The sequence below is a fragment of the Cnephaeus nilssonii genome, assembly GCF_951640355.1.
Source record: "Cnephaeus nilssonii genome assembly, chromosome: 4".
Taxonomy (NCBI): Eukaryota; Metazoa; Chordata; class Mammalia; order Chiroptera; family Vespertilionidae; genus Cnephaeus; species Cnephaeus nilssonii.
Genome location: NC_137075.1, coordinates 45824674 through 45844227, shown reverse-complemented (window position 1 = coordinate 45844227; position 19554 = coordinate 45824674). Strand labels below are relative to the sequence as shown.

Genomic DNA, 19554 nt, shown 5'->3' with positions numbered 1-19554 from the left:
GAAAATGTAAACAAAAGAAATAGAAATTAACTCCTGTTGTCTTGTATACATGGGCTTTTTTAGATACACATTTACATATCAGTTCATAATTCCACATCATTTTTATTATCTACTAGAGGCCTGGTGCACGAAATTTGTGCACGGCAGGGGTGGGTGTCCCTCAGCCTAGCCTGCACCCTCTCCAATCTGGGATCCCTCTCACAATCTAGCACTGCTGGCTCCCAACCGCTTGCTTTCCTGCCTGCCTGATTGCTACTAACCGCTTCTGTCTGCCAGCCTGATCACCCCCTAACCATTCCCCTGCCAGCCTGATCGACGCCTAACTGCTCCACTGCTGGCCCAATTGCCCGTAATTGCCCTCCCCTGCTGGCCTGATCACCTCTAACTGCCCTCCCCTGCAGGCCTGGTTGCCCCTAACTGCCCTCCTCTAAAGGCCTGGTCACCCCCAACTGCCTGCTTGCCCGGTAACCCCCAACTGCCCTCCCCTGCAGGCCTGGTTGCCCCTAACTGTCCTCCCATGCAGGCCTGGTCCCCCCCCCCCAACTACCCTCCCTTGCAGGCCTGGGTCCCCCCCAACTGCCCACCCCTGCAGACCTGTCCCCTCAACTGTCCTTCCCTGCAGGACTGGGTCCCCCCACAACTGCCCTCCCCTGCAGGCCTGGTCCCCCCCAACTGCCCTCCCCTGCAGACCTGGTTCCTCCCTACTGCCCTCCTCTGCCGGCCCAGTCACTCCTGCTGGCCATCTTGTGGTGGCCATCTTGTGTCCACATGGGGGCAACCCTCTTTGACCACATGGGGGCAGCCATCTTGTGTGTTGGAGTGATGGTCAATTTGCATATTACTCTTATTAGATAGGATACTAATAAAAGGGTAATATACTAATTAGATTGGACGTCTTCCGGACAGCCTTCCTGACAAAGCCAGGCCCGGGCGAAGTTGCCCACGGTCCCGGACGCCTGTGGCCAGCCCGGGCAAAGCTGGCCTGGGTCCCAGGTGCCTGTGGCCAGCCAGAGGGAGGGAAGCCCAGGTCCTGGGTGCCTGCAGCCAGCCAGAAGAGGGAAACCTGGTTCCAGGGTGTGGGGGTCGAGGCAGAGGCGGTTAGGGGCGATTAGGCCAGCAGGGGAGCAGTTAGGGGTGATTGGGCCGGCAGGGGAGCAGTTAGGGACGATCAGGCAGGCAGGCAGAGGTGGTTAGGGGCAATCAGCCAGGCAGGCAGGCGAGCAATTAGGAGCGAGCGGTCTCAGGTTGCGAGAGGGATGTCCCCCAAGGGGTTCTGGATTGGATAGGGTGCAGGCCGGGCTGAGGACCCCCCTCCCATCATGAATTTTATGCACCAGGCCTCTAGTCTATATATATATATAAGCCTAAGCAACTGAAGGATCGGTTGACTGGTCAGTGCACTCCCACAGCCAATCTCCCACGGCCAGCCAATCTCCTGCAGTGCTTCCCCCTAGCTGGCCCACCTCCTGCATTCCCACCCCCTGGCCTGCCAGCCCCAATCAGGACTGGGTGTGATGGCCCCAATCAGCCCTGATCGCCTGCCAGGCTGAGGGACTCCACCTGTGCACGAATTCATGCACCAGGACTCTAGTTTCTAATAATGACTGCAGTTATTACAGATTGAAAAAAATCCTTCACAAAAAGGTGGTTTATATTTTTATTTTTTTCTTAAAGAGATAGAAGACAATGCATATATAGTTATAGTCATGGATAGCACATTGGACTGGGAATATGTAAATCTGGTTTTCTGAGTCCTGACTATGGTATGCTCTTGGGAAAAAGCATACCATTAGCATCGATTAGCCTTCTGAGAGCCATGCTTTGTGGGCTCTATATATATAGATACAATCAGAAAAGAGAGGAGACAAAGTAATGGTAGTTTGAAAAGCATTCTAATTTAAAATATTGAAAGTACTTCCTATCCTTATTTTTAAAAACAAGCTTTCACAACTCTTTAAAATAATTTGTATTGTGGATACTTTTGGGAAATTGTTTTGCAGTAATAGTAGAAACATTATACTCCACATAATATGTCTGTAATCCTGAAGCTGAGCATGCTAGCAAACTACAAAGAATGATGACTGTATATTTTAAAGATTTTTAAAAAATGATATGAAGGTAAGCTATCCTTGGCTGACTGTGGTAATAACACTAGAAATTAATACAAAACTTTAAAACAATAAGCAGAAAGTCCCAACTCTCAAGTTTTACATATTAACAATGTACTATTTAGAAGGTAATGTAAAAGAATACTGTATATTTATCAAAACAAGGAATTGCAAGCAGAAGTGTATTCAGGTTAATTAATAGCTTCAATGCTTTCATTATTTCTTTTTATTGCCCGATTGTTGTACAGTAAGATTATGAATGTGCTCTCATTGAAAACAACTCAAATTAATAAGTCCCCTTTGACCATTCTCTATATTCCTGATTTTTCTTCACAGATAACCATTGCTATAACTAATTTTTGTTCTAGACTTCTTTTGTTTTCGACAATTTATTGACAGGTGTACATAAAGAAATAATGAGTCTTGTGTTTTTTAGTGGCTTATTTTTATTTTAGCACTAAAGACCCGGTGCATGAAAATTCGTGCACTGGGGGGTAATCCCTCAGCCCGGCCTGCCCCCTCTCACAGTCCGGGAGCCCTCAAGGGATGTCCTACTGACGGCTTAGGCCCGCTCCCCGCCTAAGCCGCAGTCTGGCCTCCCTCTGCAGGAGGCAACTGGCCGATCAGGGGAAGGCACTGCCCCCATCACCCCCTCGCTGCTGCTGCCTCTGACCTCCCTCTGCAGGAGGCGACCCAGCGATCAGGGGAAGGCGACCCCCCATCATGCCTCTGCTGCTGCTACTGCCGGCTGCGAGGCTGTCTGAGCCTTGGCCCTTGCAGCCACTGCAGCTTCCCTGAGCCTCGGGCCCTCAGAGCGGCAGCCGCCATTGGCAGCTTGCCTGAGTCTCGGGCCAGCCCACCATCAGCTGCTTGCCTGAGCCTTGGGCCGGCCCTGGGCAGCAGCAGCTGCCATCCACTCCCCTGATGCACCTCCTGGTCAAGTCCCCGCCAGGGACACAGCATCAAGTACCCGCAGCTCACGCAGCCCTGCCCACCCATGCGCGCCCGCTGCACACACAGCCTCCTGGTGATCGCTCGTTGGGGCATGAGGGCGTCACAGTGTGAGGGTGTGACAACCACGTAGGCTTTTATTAGTATAGATACCTTTTGTTTTGCAGCTTGCTTTTTTCCCCCTCACTGTTTTATAATTTTTTTCATGTCAATATATATAGATGTATAGTATAGAGTCTACATCATTCTTTAAGACTGCTGCATAGTTTTCCATACTGTGAATATATAAACAATATTTACTTTGGACATTTAAGTTTTCCCCTTATTTCCAAATTTTCTCTTATTGTAAACATGTGTGTGTGCAGAGCATTTTTGTATGTGCCCCCTTGTGCAATTGTACAAGTACTTCTCAAGGGTGGAACCTAATATGTGAAAGGGCTAAGTCATAATTATTTAAAATTTTAATAGATATTGCCACGTTTCCCTTCAAAGTAGTGTTACCAATTTCTACTCCCAACAGTACATGAGAGTGTCTTATTTTCTTCATTCTCACCAATACTTAATATATTGGTACTTGAAAATGTTGGATATAATCAAAATTATAAATTGGTGTCAGACCAAATTTTTCTATTACTAGTTAATACCAGGTTGGACATCTTTTCATATGATAGTTTACTAGCCTGCTACATTTTGTCTTCCAGGAATGACCTGTTATTATCGTTTGCCCATCTCTATTGGATGCTTTGCTTTTGTCTTATTGATTTATAGAATCCTTTAAAATTATGGATACTAAACTTGTTACATGTTTCTCATATTCCTGTTTCTTTAACATTATTTATGAAGTTTAGCCATAGAGAAGTTTTCCAATGTTGATAAAACAGATTTGTCTTTTTGAGTTGTAACGTTTTTGTATTATGTTTAAGAAGGCTTTTCCTATCCCAGAGTCACAAATATAGTATTACATTTTTAAAACAAAAACTTAATTACATAGTTATATTAATTCACTTTCCTCTAAAAATCAAATAATAGAGTTAAAGCTAAAGTTCCATTGGAGCACTTGCCCAAACCCTGGACCCCTTTCTGCCCTTTTTCAGAGATATAGATTTTATATAGACCTTGTCATAGTTTTTTACTGTGCTATTACACAACAAATATATGCAGCCATAGGAATCATATAGTGTCATTCAGCCTTTTGTTTTATTTGCATAGTATATGGCATTATGTACATATTCTGCAACTTTGCATTTCCACATGATAGTATATTTTGGAAATTTATACATGTTGTTACATATATAAAACAAGCTCAATGTTTCTCAGTCTTGGCATTTGGGCAGCCATTCTTTTTCATGCTCCATGAATTAGGCAATTTAACATCTCTGGTCCCTCTTCCACTAAACACTAGTGGTATCCCCTAGTCCTTATGATAACCAAAAACTAAACCTTACTCAGATATTGCTGGATGCCTTCTAGGAGGTGGTGTCACACCTAGCTGAGACCCACCTTTTAAAAACTGCATAGTATTCTGTATTATGTAATGCCATTTACATTGATAATGAACATTTATATTATTCCCCATTTATTGAATGATCTATGACATTTTAGGGAGCTTCTTGTACAGATAGAAAGGCAGTATTACAGAGTAGTTCAGAGCGTGGCCTAGGAAGTCAGATCACTTGGGTTAAATCCTGGCTCTGCTACTTCCTAGTGGTACATCATTAGGTAAGTCTCTTAACATTTTAGGCCTCAGTTTCTTCATCTGAAAAATGGAGGTAACAATAGTACCTACCTCAGAGGGTTGTTGGAAAGATTAAATGGGTTAACATAATGTAAAGAATTTGAAAGTATGCCTCACATCACAATTAGTGCTTAATAAATATTTACTATTATTATTATATTACTAGTGGCCCTATGCACGATATTCGTGCAAGGGCCTTGGTCCCGGGCCCTGCCTGCCGCCGCCGCAGCTAGGGACCTCTGCCACAGCCCCTGCCTACTGCGGCTTTGTCCGGATGGACGTCCAGTCTAATTAGCACATTACCTTTTTATTATTATAGATTGTTGCACACATTGACCCTAAGAATTGGTAAATCATTAAAGTGTAACTTTTTAAAAAATATATTTTATTGATTTTTTACAGAGAGGAAGGGAGAGGGATAGAGAGTTAGAAACATCGATGAGAGAGAAACATCAATCAGCTACCTCCTGCACACCCACTACTCGGGATGTACCTGCAACCAAGGTACATGCCCTTGACCGAAATCGAACCTGGGACCCTTGAGTCCGCAGGCTGACGCTCTGTCCAAAACCGGTTAGGGCTAAAGTGTAACACTTTTAATAGCTACCAAAACAGAATAGAAACTTAAATTACTAATAAAAGGGAATGGATAAAACTATTACAGCACATATAGTAAGAGTACTGTGCAGCCATTTAAAAGTAATGTTGCTAAAGACATTTTAATGACATAAAATATTAAAATATAAGTGAATAAAAGCAGTATGCAAATGTATATATGTAATATAATCTTAATTATGTAAAAATGTTCTAAATAGAAAGACTGGAAAGAAATACACAAGTGATTATTTCTAGGTTGTGAGAGTATCATGCATCTTACTTTCTTCTTTATACTTTTCTAGATTTTCTAAATTTTCCTAATAAGTATGTTTTACTTTTATAATCAAAATAAAAACAGATACCTAGCTTCTTGGTACATTCTACTTTGTGATTTGCTGTTTTGCACTTAGCAACACAAAATGTACTTTCTAATAAGCAAATTAACTAATAAAAGCCAGAAGTATCAGGGGTGGGGGGATTTTAAGCTAATATTACTAAATATAATATTTATTTTGTTTTTATTAAAGTTCTTGCCCTATGATTACTTAAAATCTACCAAGATATAATACAAGTGACCAAAACATGTATCCTCATTTCTGGTCGTTTCTCTTGGTAGCACCCCACCAGTCAGTGACTACTCTAGAATTGCTTTGGGTCCTAAACGAGGTCCGTCTATTACTGAAAAGGAGGTGCTGACATGCATCCTCTGCCAAGAAGAACAAGAGGTGAAAATAGAAAATAATGCCATGGTATTATCGGCCTGTGTCCAGAAATCCACCGCCTTAACCCAGCACAGGGGGAAACCCATAGAATTCTCAGGGGGTATGTATTTTTCAATAAATATACTTTTGAGCATTTCTTTTCATACTTACACAATTAGAAAAACTACTATCTGGAAGAACTTTGAGAGCAAGATTGTATTTTGCCTTATTGGGTCAAATCACAGTTTACCTATATGTAAAATAGACTCTTGGGTCTTTACGTGCCATGCTGGCTTTGTTTTATTTTTTTAATTTTAATTCTTGTTAGCACTTGGCCACATTGCTTTTTCTTTCCTTCTCTCTCTCTCTCTCTCTGCTCCCTTCCCCATTTCTCATTGCTCTTACCATTTGAAAGTAGGATGCAAGTATCATGACATTTCATCCCTAAATTTTTCCACATGCATTTTCTAAAACTAAGGACAATCTGTATGTACTACCATACAATTATAACTTTAAGAAAATTAATAATATTTCAGGAATATTGCCTAATATGAAATCAATACTTGAATTTCCCAACTACCCTTAAAATGTCTTTCATTAACTAGACATTTTCATTTAGGATCCAGACATGTTTTATGTGTTGCTCTAGTTGTGTCTCTTTTAGTCTATTTTAATCTAGAATAGTCACTTGTCTTTTTTCTTTCCTTGATAATAACTTTTTTTGAAGAATGCAAGCCAGTAGTCTTAAACAGTGTTTTACGTTGTGGATATGTCTGATTGTTGCCTCATGATCAGGTTCTTGGTAAGCATTTTCTTGGCAAGAAATAAATTAGCCACTGTATTGCACTTATATCACAAAAGGAGATAGCTGCTTTATTTTTAAAATACTGTATTGATTTTAACATTTATTGAATACTTATCATATGCCAGGCACAGATTAAGTGCTTTCTGTGTATTTAATCACTTAATCCGTATAATAGCCCTATGAATTAGGTACCAACATGGGCTCCATTTTATAGACGAAGGAACTGAGGCACAGAGAAGAGGTAACTTGCCCAAGGCCATGAGTTACAAGTAATGAAACCAAATATCGAATCTTATAGTCTGTACTTCTATCCGTGGATTATAATGCCCCTAAATATCCCTTAAAATTACCCAGTCAAATTACAAAAGTAAACTTGCTTGAGTCATAGATACTAACTTCAACAACCAAGATAATGCAACTTAAACCTAATGTTCAAAATAAAAATATAAATCAAGAATAGAACTAGTCATTAATTCATACTAATTTTAGAATCAGTTTTATATGTTCCTCTTTTTAATTACTATTGAGAATATAGATTCTGCTATCATGGTAGTGTGACACTTTTCTTGCACATACCTTAGAAAGTTTATGATTAGAATTTTAGATGTGATAACCTCTTCCCCCACCCTCTTTTTATGACTGTGGGAGAGATGAATATAACACCTATCATTTTTGTCTTCCTATACCAGAATCCCTGGACCCACTTTTCATGGATCCAGACTTGGCATGTGGAACTTATACAGGAAGCTGTGGTCATGTAATGCATGCAGTGTGCTGGCAGAAGTAAGTTGTCCTTCTGACATGTTCTTGAAAGAAACTAAGAATATTGGAGTTCACTAAAGGCCACAAAAAGGCATATTTTCTCATGTCTTCTTTCCTTCCTTATTTGAATAATTGAATTACTAATTTCATTTGTATGATACTCATTACATTACCACCCTTAGAAATCTGTGTGTAAAGTTACAAACTTAAATTTCACTTAATTCATCATTCCTTTGCACTTGTTCTTTTTTTATTAATATATTTTTTTAATTTATTTCAGAGAGGAAGGGAGAGGGAGTGAGAGATAGAAACATCATGAGACAGAATCATTGATCAGCTGCCTCCTGCACGCCTCCTACTGGGGATGGAGCCTGCTAACCAGGCATGTGCCCTGACCAGGGATCGAACCGTGACCTCCTGGTTCATAGGTCGACACTCAACCACTGACCCACACTGGCCGGGCTGCACTTGTTCTTCACAAACTAATTAGTTGCTCAATATTTGTGTAAAAGAAGCAGTAACCTTTATAAAAATTTCATTCCCCTTAAAACAGAGTGAAACGTACTTTTGAGATAGAATAGGACAAGAAATTCTAGTTCTATCTCTGAAAGAGATAACAATTCAGAAATGTAATTATTGGGAAATCTTTTGTATAGGGTTTATTCATTTGGCATTATATTAAAATGCATAATTTTCCTAACTAGCCAATGGCTACTTTAGTTGGTCATTGGAAACTGAAGAAAGTAGTGTCTACATTCTATCTCCATGTTGTTGAGGCAGGAGATAAGTTATGATTAAGCAAAATTATTTTAAAATGTTTTTCTACCCTGATGAATCCTTCAGTTTTACCCCAATAGAATGGGCATCCTATTTCTTCTATAATTGTAACTTGTGGATTTTAAAGATGTACATCATTGAGGTCAAAATTTCAGATTTTTCTCACTTGGATTAGAACAAACATACATGTGAATGGACCTATGTCTTGGAATTTTGCAGATATTTTGAAGCTGTACAGCTGAGCTTTCAGCAGCGTATTCATGTTGACCTTTTTGACTTGGAAAGTGGAGAATATCTTTGCCCCCTCTGCAAGTCTCTGTGCAATACTGTGATCCCCATTATTCCTTTGCAACCTCGAACGATAAGCAGGTATATTTTAACTTATGTTTTGGTTAATTTTTATAAAAAGATGTCTTTAATTCTTTCATTATGCATATTTTGGTTAGATTACTAGTTTCTTTTTTGCTATTTAAAGTAATACTTTTTAATTTCATAACATGCTACTTGAAAATGTGATTAAAATTAGCTCCAATTCTTGGTCTCTAAAATAATTGGAGTATTCATTTATTCAAATCTATGTTTTATGTAAATCTTCCAACTGCCATTAAAGCAATAGAATTTTAATTTCTATCAGCATTCACAGAAGGAGAAAAGATGCACATATTTGTTTTTTTCATATAGTTTTTTGCCACCATTAGATTTGCTATTTGGAATTTGGTTCCTCTAAATGTCTTTGTAGTATTAATTTTAATTCTATTTTTGACAGATCCAAATGCTATAGTTTTAGAGACATGGGCAAAATGTTAACCATATAAGTAAATAAAAAACACCTGATTCATCTTATATCTTTGGATAGTTTTTGAACATTTAGACTATGTTTATATTCTGACTATCTGTAAATGCAGTTTAACAGCAAATTCATTAATTTTTAATGAAAACTAGAACACTCACTTGTATATTTCTTTTTCTCACTGTTCTACTTGATGATAATAGTACTATTTATTGTTACTATTTTAGTTTCTTTAAAACTTACTGAATTTGTAATGATGACCTAAAGAAAAAGGTTTTGTTAACAAAATACTTTTTACATTTTTCCACAACAAAAGAATTCAAAGGTTATAGATTTGGTAAGTATGGTCGATAAGTAGCTCTTTCTCTACTATTCCATTCATTAGAAAATCAAATTTGGAAATTGTCTTCTACTCAACACATGGGAATATAGAATGTCATCTTTTTGGAAGACAGTGGCATCAGAACAATTTATCTGTCTTTCCCCAGTAATTGATATGTTCTAGATACTCTACTAGGTTATTTTGTTAAATAGTCTAATGAGTCCTAACCGGTTTGGCTCAGTGGATAGAGCGTCGGCCTGCGGACTGAAGGGTCCCAGGTTCGATTCCGGTCAAGGACATGTACCTTGGTTGCAGGCACATCTCCAGTGGGGGGGGTGTGCAGGAGGCAGCTGCTCGATGTTTCTAACTCTCTATCCCTCTCCCTTCCTCTCTGTAAAAACATCAATAAAATATATTTAAAATAAATAAATAAATAAATAAATAGTCTAATCATATATGTACTGTTATTCCCATTTAAAGATAAGGAATTGAAGACTGTGAATAGTTTTTACTTATCCCAAGAAAGACCCAAGATTTGAACCCATACCTGATTCCAAAGCCATACCTAACAGCCGAAAACAAAGATAAAATAAATCATAATAAAATATAGTGATTTTCCAATTTCTTGTTAGCCTTTTTTACATAATGGTTCCCCAAATAAGGATTCTAAAATAGGGGAATTATTCTCTACAGGAACATTCAGCACCTTCTCTAAGAAAACGGTGCTTCAGGGCAATTCTTTCTCAAGTTAAACTGATTTTTACAACTGGTTCTCTTTGAATCCTGTAACGTTTTTTAAGCTATAGTAACAGTTTTGTTACTCAGGATCTGAAAAACATAATTATACATAACATTTTTATTAGACAATAGAACTTACCTATGTAATTAATTCTATTTGTCACTTTTATTTTTAGAAAATCAACATCAGTATAACCTAAGATTATTAAAGTTAAGAGCACATAAAAACTTTATCAAAATTAATAATAAACTAGTATTTTTCAAGAAAATTGGCCATAATCAGTCATAATACACTGAAAACTAAAAGAATTCTTAGGTCAAGTTTGTACCTAGATATGTGAATTTGGGCACAGTTTATTATATATTTTAACTTCACTGTCATTCAAATAAGCAACTTCCTATTTTAAAGTCCTTTTTGATAACACTGTTTGTGGTTCCCCTTGTTTGTTAATAATAGTTTGGATCAAGTCCCTGCCCTTATGGAATTTACATTACAGAGAGGAAAGACCAACAGTAAACATAAATACAAAGTGTTGTGCGAGAAATACTATAAAAAAACTAAAGCAGCCGAGTAAAGTACTAGAGACATACCAATGCATGAGACTAGTTATAGAAAGAGTTGTCAGGGAGCTTCTCTCAGAGACTTGAATGAAGGGAAGGACATGCAGTGCTACTCTGGGAGAAGAGAACACCACACACAGGCAATATCAAGAGCCAGGGCCCTATCTCCTCGTATCAGTCAAGATTCAATGAGGGAAGCTGAACCGCTATGTGGTAGGCACTGGGGAAGTGAAGGTCTAAAGGGGGAATTGGAAGATTAGAGGTGTCACCCATTAGTCCATCTGAGGAGGTAGGCGTGTTCAGTTGCAGAAATGGGATCATGAGTAGGTTGCTGGTGGAGAAATCTGTGGGGAGCTCTTGCCTAAGAAAGTTCACATTCAAGCATCTAATGATACACATATGATCAGTGAGATGAGACGTTCCAAAAAGAGCAGGAGGTAGAGTGAAGGAGAGTGGGCAACTACAGACAGCTGGAACCTACTGATACCTCTATGCCTGCCCCTCACTGCATCTAACCATGATGACTGTCAGAGAGTAATGGCTGCTATTTACTTCTGCCTTCCAAATCTCATTCAAATTCCTCTTCTGGCAAAATCAAGCCCAGAATCATACAGGGAAGAGGATTCTGAGGAACCCAGGCCTAGCGTAACCAGGTTGTCAGAGTACAACCACCATTTTCCAAATACAATTATTAAGAGTTCATAACTAGCAATCAGAAAGGATATATGCACCCCTATGTTCATAGCAGCACAATTTACCATAGCTAAGATTTGGAAACAGCCTAAGTGCCCATCAGCAGATGAGTGGATTAAAAAACTGTGTTACATCTATACAATGGAATACTACTCTGCTGTAAAAAAAAGAAGGGACTCTTACCATTTGCAACAGCATGGATGGATCTGGAGAGCATTATGCTAAGCAAAATAAGCCAGTCAGAGAAAGATAAATATCACATGATCTCACTCATTTGTGGAATATAATGAACAACATAAACTGATGAACAAAAATAGAGCCAGAGTCTCAGAAGCATCGTATAGACCATCCAACCTAAGAGGGAAGGCAGGGGGAGGGGGGTAAGAGATCAACCAAAGGACTTGTATGCATGCATATGAGCATAACCAATGGACACAGACAATAGGGGGGTGAGGGCCTGTGCTGGGGAGTGGGAGTGGCTGGGGAGAGGTCAATGCGGGAAAAAGGAGACTTATGTAATACTTTAAACAATAAACAATTTTTAAAAACCAGTTCATAACTAATGGGGATGTTGTGAAAAATAAATGAAACGTAATCCATGTAAAGAAGAAGAAAAAAAAAGAGCCAGGGCCCTGAGGTAGGAACACAGTCAGCATGTTCAAGGCACAGCAAGAAGTCAGCATGGTTGGAATGGAGCAAGCAAGGAGCCAGATCAAAAAAGGGCTATGAATGAGCTAAGATTATATTTTATGTGGGATGGGAAACCATTGGAGTGTTTTGAACAGGGCAGTGATCTGATCTGATTTACATTTTTAAAAGAACCCTCTGGTTCTGCTGTATGATGAATACACATTAATAATGAAACGCCCTTTTGGAAGCAGGAACTAGTTTATTGAACTAGTTCAGATATGACTTGGATTAGATTAATAATGGTGGAGGTAGAAAGAGGTGATCAACTTAGGATATATTTAGAAGACAAAACCTGTGAGACTAGCTGATAAATTAGAATGTGGAGTGGGAGGGAATCAGAGAAATCAGTGGCAACACCTAGTTTTTTATTTGAGCAACAAGGATGGTGATTCCAGCCCTGGCTGTTGTGGCTCTGGTTAGAGTGTTGGCCCATGCACCGAATGGCTGCAGGTTTGATTCCCAGTCAAGGGCACATATCTGGGTTGCAGGTTGCTCCCAGGTAGGGGAGCATGCAGGAGGCAACCAGTCGATGTGAGATCTCACATCGATATTTCTCTCCCTTCCTCCCTCCTTTTCTCTTTGAAAAAGCAATGTGAAAACTATATCTCTGGTGAGGATTAACAAAACAAACAGACAAACAAAAAAGAATGGTGATTCGATGGGAATATGGGTTGAATCTTTTCTCCTTGTACTTTTAAAATTCCCCTCCCTCCCGAAACTACATTTTTAGGCACATATGCTCTATCACATAGGCAGTTAATCTGGAGGAATTCGACTTTTTCTTTTCTTCTTTTTTAAAAAATGTTTTTAATTTATTTTAGAGAAAAGGGAGAGGGAAAGAGAGAAACATTGATGTGATAGAGAAACATCACTTGGTTATCCTGTATGTTCCCCGACCAGGAGTGGAACCCGCAACCTGGGTGGGTATGTGCCCTGACTGGGAATTGAATCAGTGACCCTTCAGTGCATGGGATGATGCTCCAACCAACTGACCCACACCAGTCAGGGCAGAATTTGACTTCTTCATATAGCCATTTATCAAGGGAAGAACTCTACAAATTCAGCTTTTCAGTTTGACTTTGTGCCAATATTTTTAATAAGTTTTAAATATCTCTTTTCAGTGAGAATGCAGAAGCTCTTGCTCAGCTTTTGACCCTGGCACGATGGATACCGACTGTTCTGGCAAGAATATCAGGTTATAATATAAAACATGCTAAAGGTTTGCTTAAAATTATTTTTTATTTAGCTATGTGGGATTTAAGTGTCAGAATCTAAATTTTCTAAGAAAAATGTACTTATTGCTCTAAGATATGGTTTAAAAATTCATATTTGTTAAGTATCAGAAAATAGAGGTTTTTAAAGCCCTGTCTAACTTTGGTTTTAATCACTTTACTTGATTTAATTTTTTTATACTGGGAGGCAGGATAGACAGTGATTAATCTGGAGTCACACTGCTTGGGTTGAATATCCACATATCCATCATTTACTGTTTATGTGATTGTGGACAAGTTACTTACCCTCGACTTTCTTATTTGTAAAGTGGGAATAATAATATTAATATTAATAATAATATTACCTATCTCATTGATTAAAGGGTTGAGTTATCCTATGGAAAGTAGAGCTGTAAATACTATATGTGTTAGCCATTACTATTACTAGTATTATTAACCTTTTGCACTCGGATGTCGAGTGTGACTCGACACAGTTAGCATCGGTAGCAGCTCTTTTTATACTCTTTGAATGTATCAACAATTTGAAATATAAAAAAATCCAAATAAATAAGTTTGTATGAAAAGAAACTCCAGTTTATTATTCTACTGCCGCGCTTTGTAAAATCTGGGGTATTTAAAAAATTAAATCCCGAGTAGAATAAAGGAATCGAGAAAAAAGCAAGCGAGTGCAAAGGGTTAATGTTATCATTAATAGTAATTATAAAATCAACATTTTAAAACTGTTCCCTCATATATGTATATTTTTACAGTTGGAGATAAGACTACCTAAAGACTCTGAGAAACAATTCAGACAGATTAAGGAGAGAAATCAAAATTGGAAGAGTGATTAATATAGGCATTGAGTTTCCTGGGTTCCCCCTGCCCCCTTTATTTTCCAGCTTTAACCCCAAATCACAGAACTGTGTAACAGACATGAACAGCAACAAATTCAAGAGAGGTGCTCTCTGGCTACAGCACCAGGCAAAGAAGCCCCTGGAGAGTGTAAAGGAAATTCCTTTTGTGGTTCCCCACCTCTTCTGACCCTCTCCCGAGGCTAGCCCCAGTCATAGAGCTGCACTGCCATGTAGATACCTAAATTCATAAGAGAAAGCCAATCCCTCCAGCCAGAGGAATTACAAAAAGGAGACCCCTGTGATCCAAAGAATGCAGAGTGAATCCGCAATTATTTTTTCTCTTTATCTCACAGTTTTACCCTAAAAGGTAGCTAGCTGATGATAGCACAGGGGACTAAAACTGAGAGAAACTTATCATTTTGACCAAAGGAACTAGGAAAAAGGGTCCCTTATGGGAGTGGGGTGGGGAGGCCATGGTAAGATATGTACACATATAATACCTTAATAAAAAAAAAAGAAAAAGGGTCCCTTGGAGCTAGAGAGTAAGGGGGGAATTCCAGAGAGGAAGCGCTATAGAAGGGCAAGCTATTTTTTAGACCAATACAAGTCCTGGGCTCCCATCTAAGCTGTACATTGTGCAGAACAGGGCCCAAAAAGCATAGCAACAGCTTTGAGATCAAAGCTACATTAAATCACCATTCAAGTCCCAGACTAACCCCTGAGTAGTTTGCATCCTGGCACACCCAAACAGTATAACAAAGGTGCTGAAAACTAACACTGGAACCAACCACATACGAGACAGAACTTGTTAAACCTAATTGGGTTAATTACCCACCAAAACAAAGTGGTGGGTAATTTTCTAGAGAATTTTATTTCATTTTTCTAGAGAATTTTAACAGGAGCCATAACAATACAATGTAATATTCAAGATACAATCCAAAATTACTCAATATACAAAGAACCTGATCATCATTCAATAATCAAATACCAATCCTTAGATGTTTTAATGTTGAACTATTCAGACAAAAAGTTTAAAGCAGCCACATAATCATGAAACATAGGTAAAGGTGAACATTCTTGAAATGAATGTAAAGATAGCAGTTGTCAGCAGAAAAAAACTAAAACTAAAAAAACCTAAATGGAGATAATAGAATTGAAAAAAAAAAAAAAGTATCTAGCCCTGTCCGATTTGGCTCAGTGGATAGAGGGTCAGCCTGCAAACTGAAGGGTCCCAGGTTCGATTCCGGTCCAGAGCATGTGCCTTGGTTGCGGGCACATCCCCAGTAGGGAGTGTGCAGGAGGCGGCTAATCGATGTTTCTGTCTCATCGATGTTTCTAACTCTCTATGCCTCTCCCTTCCTCTCTGTAAAAACTCAATAAAATATATTTTTTTAAAAAAAGAAAAAAAACAGTATCTATACTAATAAAAGGGTAATATGCTAATTAGGGAGCACGTTTTCTGGACGACCTTACGGACAAAGCTGCAGTGGCTTTGAGGGCTGAGGCTCAGGCAGCTGCGGGTGGCTGCAAAGGACCCAGGCTCAGGCCGGCAGTGGCAGCAGCAGCAGGGTAATGGGGGCGGCGTCTTCCCCTGATCCATCAGGTTGCCTCCCAAAGAGAGAGGCCAGACTGTGGCTTAGGCCGGGGGCTGAGGCAGAGGCGGTTGGGGGCGATCAGGCCAGCAGGCAGAGGCAGTTAGCTTAAACTGGCAGTCAGACATCCCCCAAGGGGTCCCAGATTGGAGAGGGTGCAGGCCAGGCTGAGGGACCCTCTCCCCCCACCCACCACCCCCCATGCACAAATTTCATGCACCAGGCCTCTAGTCTATAATAATAAAAGTGTAATATGCTAATTAGACCGGACATCCTTCCTGACAACCTTCTGGATGAAGCCAGGGTTGCGAGGGAAGTCCGGGTCCAGGTGCCAAAGGGAAGCCCGGATGCTGGAGGGAAGCCCGGGTACCAGGTGTCAGAGGGAAGGCGGTGCCGGCAGCCGGGGAAGGAAGGCCTACTCTTGCATGGATTTCGTGCATCAGGCCTCTAGTATCCTATATAATAAAAGGCCAGAGGTCATAAGCATCACGACCAGAACGACCATTGACCACCTCTCTGTCTCTCCTCCTGGCCTGCGAACGGTGGCGGGGCAGGACTGGGTACTGGCGAGCGGGCTGAACGGCTGACCTCTTGGTCCCTGCCCCCGGCCTGCAGGATTCGATGATGCACTGGGGAATCGGGATGGGTGGTTGGGAGGACCGGGCTGGCTGTCAGGCCGTTGGGGTCACCAGCTCATCCCCGCTGCTTGGGGGCTCAGGCCTGCAGGAAAGCGGGCGCAGGGCAACTTCACCTCCATGGGTGTGCACCGGGCTGGCCACTGATGGAACGCGCTGCCCACTCGGGGATGCTCACGCCAGAATGGGTAGGTCGCAGGCGTGCCCCACAGCTTCCATCAGCGCCTCAGGCCCCAGCAGCAGCAGCAGCAGCGGCAGCGGTGGCACCCGTGCAAGTGGCCCTGCAGCGGCGCCGCATGAGCAGCGGCGGCATTCAGCCTGGGGACTGGCGACCGGGCAGAAGATGGCCCTGATCGCAGGAGGCTAGGCCTAGGGACCCTACCTGCAGGCCTCTAGTGAAATAATAATTAACTAGATGGGCTCAATAGTAAAACGGAGATTGAGAGATAAGAGTCATTAAATTTGAAATTAGATGGGTGGAAATTATCCTATCCATAGAATAAACAGAAAAAAAGTAATGAAATAAAGAGATAGCCTTAGGAACTTATGGAATCATTTCTTTTTATTCAATGTTTGTTTCATTGAAGTCCCAAAAAGAAAAAGGATGGTACAGAAAAAAATTTTTTTAAGAAATAATGACTGGAAACTTACCAAATTTGGTGAAAGACTTTAAATTTACAGATTGAAGAAGTACAATGAACCTCAGACAGATAAACTTAAAGATAATTACACTCAGATCATATGCAAACTACTAAAAGACAAAGATGAGGGGGGGGGGGAAATATTGAAAGCAACCAGAAACAACAACAACATATTCCATATACGGGAACAACAATTCTGATTTGATGAGGAAATGGGGCCTCAGAGAGGTTTAATACTCACCCAAGGTCTTTGTAACAGTCAATGGCAGAGCTAGGATTCAAACCCAGGCAGTTTAGTTACAAATCCTTTGCTCTTATTCACTAATATATGCTGCTTTACTAGTAGAATACTATGCATTGAAAAGATAGGTGGAAAGTTATTGATGTGGAAAGACATTTCTGATCTATTAGTGAAAAAACAAGATACAGAGCAGTACTATAGCTATTGTCCTTTATTAAAAAGCATTGAGCCCTGGTGAGCTCAGTCCCCTGTCAGGGCACATACAAGAATCACCCAATTAATGCATAAATAAATAGAACCACAAATCTCTCAATATCTCTCTCTCTCTCTCTCTCTCTCTCTCTCTCTCTCTCTCTCTCTCCCAAATCAATTTTTAAAAAAGTCTAATGTGTAGCCCTAACCAGTTTGGCTCAGTGGATAGAGCGTCAGCCTGCGGACTCAAGGGTCCCAAGTTCGATTCCGCTCAAGGGCATGTACCTTGGTTGCAGGCACATCCCTAGTAGGGGGTGTGCAGGAAGCAGCTGATTGATGTTCTCTCTCATTGATGTTTCTAACTCTCTCTTCCTCTCCCTTCCTCTCTGTAAAAAATCAATAATATATATATATTTTTAAAAAGTCTAATGTGTAACAGTTATAGGGAGAACAGAAGACTATCGCACAAAGTTATCTGTATGGAGAAATTTTGAAAGATTTTTTATTGCTCATTACCTTTTTCAAAGTTTTTGAAAATGATTATATATAATTTTAAAAAGCTAGAAAGGTGTGTGTCAGACTAAACTCTCATGATTTTTCTTTCTTTTTCCTTTTAATTTATAAGGAGAAAACCCAACAATTCCAGTCTTATTTGATCAAGGGATGGGTGATTCCACTTTTGAGTTCCATTCTATCCTGAGTTATGGAATTCAGTCTTCGTAAGTATCTAAATAATTAAGAGAAATTTGTAGATAGTTGTGAAAATTAGAGTAGAGAACAATTCTTCCTTGCTTCTGTATTTCCTTCCTGCATTATTTGTAAAATTGTTTCTTTATCCCATTTTTATCTTTTTTCTTTCTCCCTAGAGTTTTATTTGTATTAATACAATTAAGTGGTTTGAAATACTAGAGTAATATATATTAGGGTGAACCATGCCTATAATTAACTATTTTTGACCACAGTAATGCCATTTCTATTTAGTCCAACCTACAAGAAGAGCAGAATTTAAGAGACTTCTATTAAAGTCACATCTAACTTGCTCTGATACTTTTAAAAAGCTTCAAGTCTCCTTCCTCCACCCCCAATTAATTTTTCTTGTTTATAAAATTGAGACAGTGATCTCCTAACTTACCTCATAAGATTATTGGAAATATATTTATGTGAAGACACTTTGAAAAATATAATGTATCTAAATCAGGAATTATATAAAGAATATTATCTGAGGTACATTTTTCTAGTTATGATTCTTATTTATATTATGTATCCCACTGCTACTGAAAATGCGTGTTACTTGTTACAAATGGAAGTTCAGGAAAACAGAAATTATCCCTCCAAGTACATGGTATTATCAACAACACCACCAATACCCCCCGCACAATCTGTCAACAGAAAAGTACTTCTTGGTCAGTTTTCCAGACACTAAAACTTATATTAGATCTCTTTCCTCTTAATTTTATTTCTTTTCTGTCCAGTCTGTCCCTTAATTTGTGCCTGGGCCCTTTTCTGCTGTGATCATTTACTGCATCTTTAATAGGAAGTGAAGCTATTTTGTAAGATTTTTCTACTTACAGGAGACACAGTTCTGCTTTTCCCATTTTTTCTTAATGAATACATTTTCTGCAGAGGCTCTAATCTCTAACTTGACAAAGGGCAACTTTGTCAAAAGGAATTTAAATTAAATTGTTTGTTGCTTCAATACCTAGTTAGACTTCTCAGTAGGTAGCTCCTGTTACTCAATCATTATATAAGTTTTTCCTGTTTTGTTTTTAGGATAAAATACTCTAATAGCATCAAGGAAATGGTCATTCTCTTTGCCACAACAGTGTATAGAATTGGACTGAAAGTGCCTCCTGATGAAACGGATCCTCGAGTCCCCATGATGACCTGGAGCACATGTGCTTTCACTCTCCAGGCCATAGGTAAAGCCTATAAAAGAACTGGTTTGGATGTTTTATCTT

The 19554-nt window shown here is 39.7% G+C and overlaps 1 protein-coding gene across 4 annotated transcripts in view; it reads left to right on the top strand.

The window, feature by feature from the left end:
- The window catches only part of UBR1 (ubiquitin protein ligase E3 component n-recognin 1), a 151236-nt gene that overhangs the window by 86550 nt on the left and 45132 nt on the right, over nt 1-19554 (top strand). For all 4 annotated transcript variants that reach the window (XM_079769305.1, XM_079769303.1, XM_079769304.1 and 1 more), the window contains 6 exons: nt 6008-6213; nt 7587-7680; nt 8656-8805; nt 13352-13449; nt 18222-18315; nt 19367-19515. In XM_079769305.1, the coding sequence (XP_079625431.1) occupies nt 6008-6213; nt 7587-7680; nt 8656-8805; nt 13352-13449; nt 18222-18315; nt 19367-19515 (791 nt within the window). The remainder of the gene's footprint in view (nt 1-6007; nt 6214-7586; nt 7681-8655; nt 8806-13351; nt 13450-18221; nt 18316-19366; nt 19516-19554) is intronic.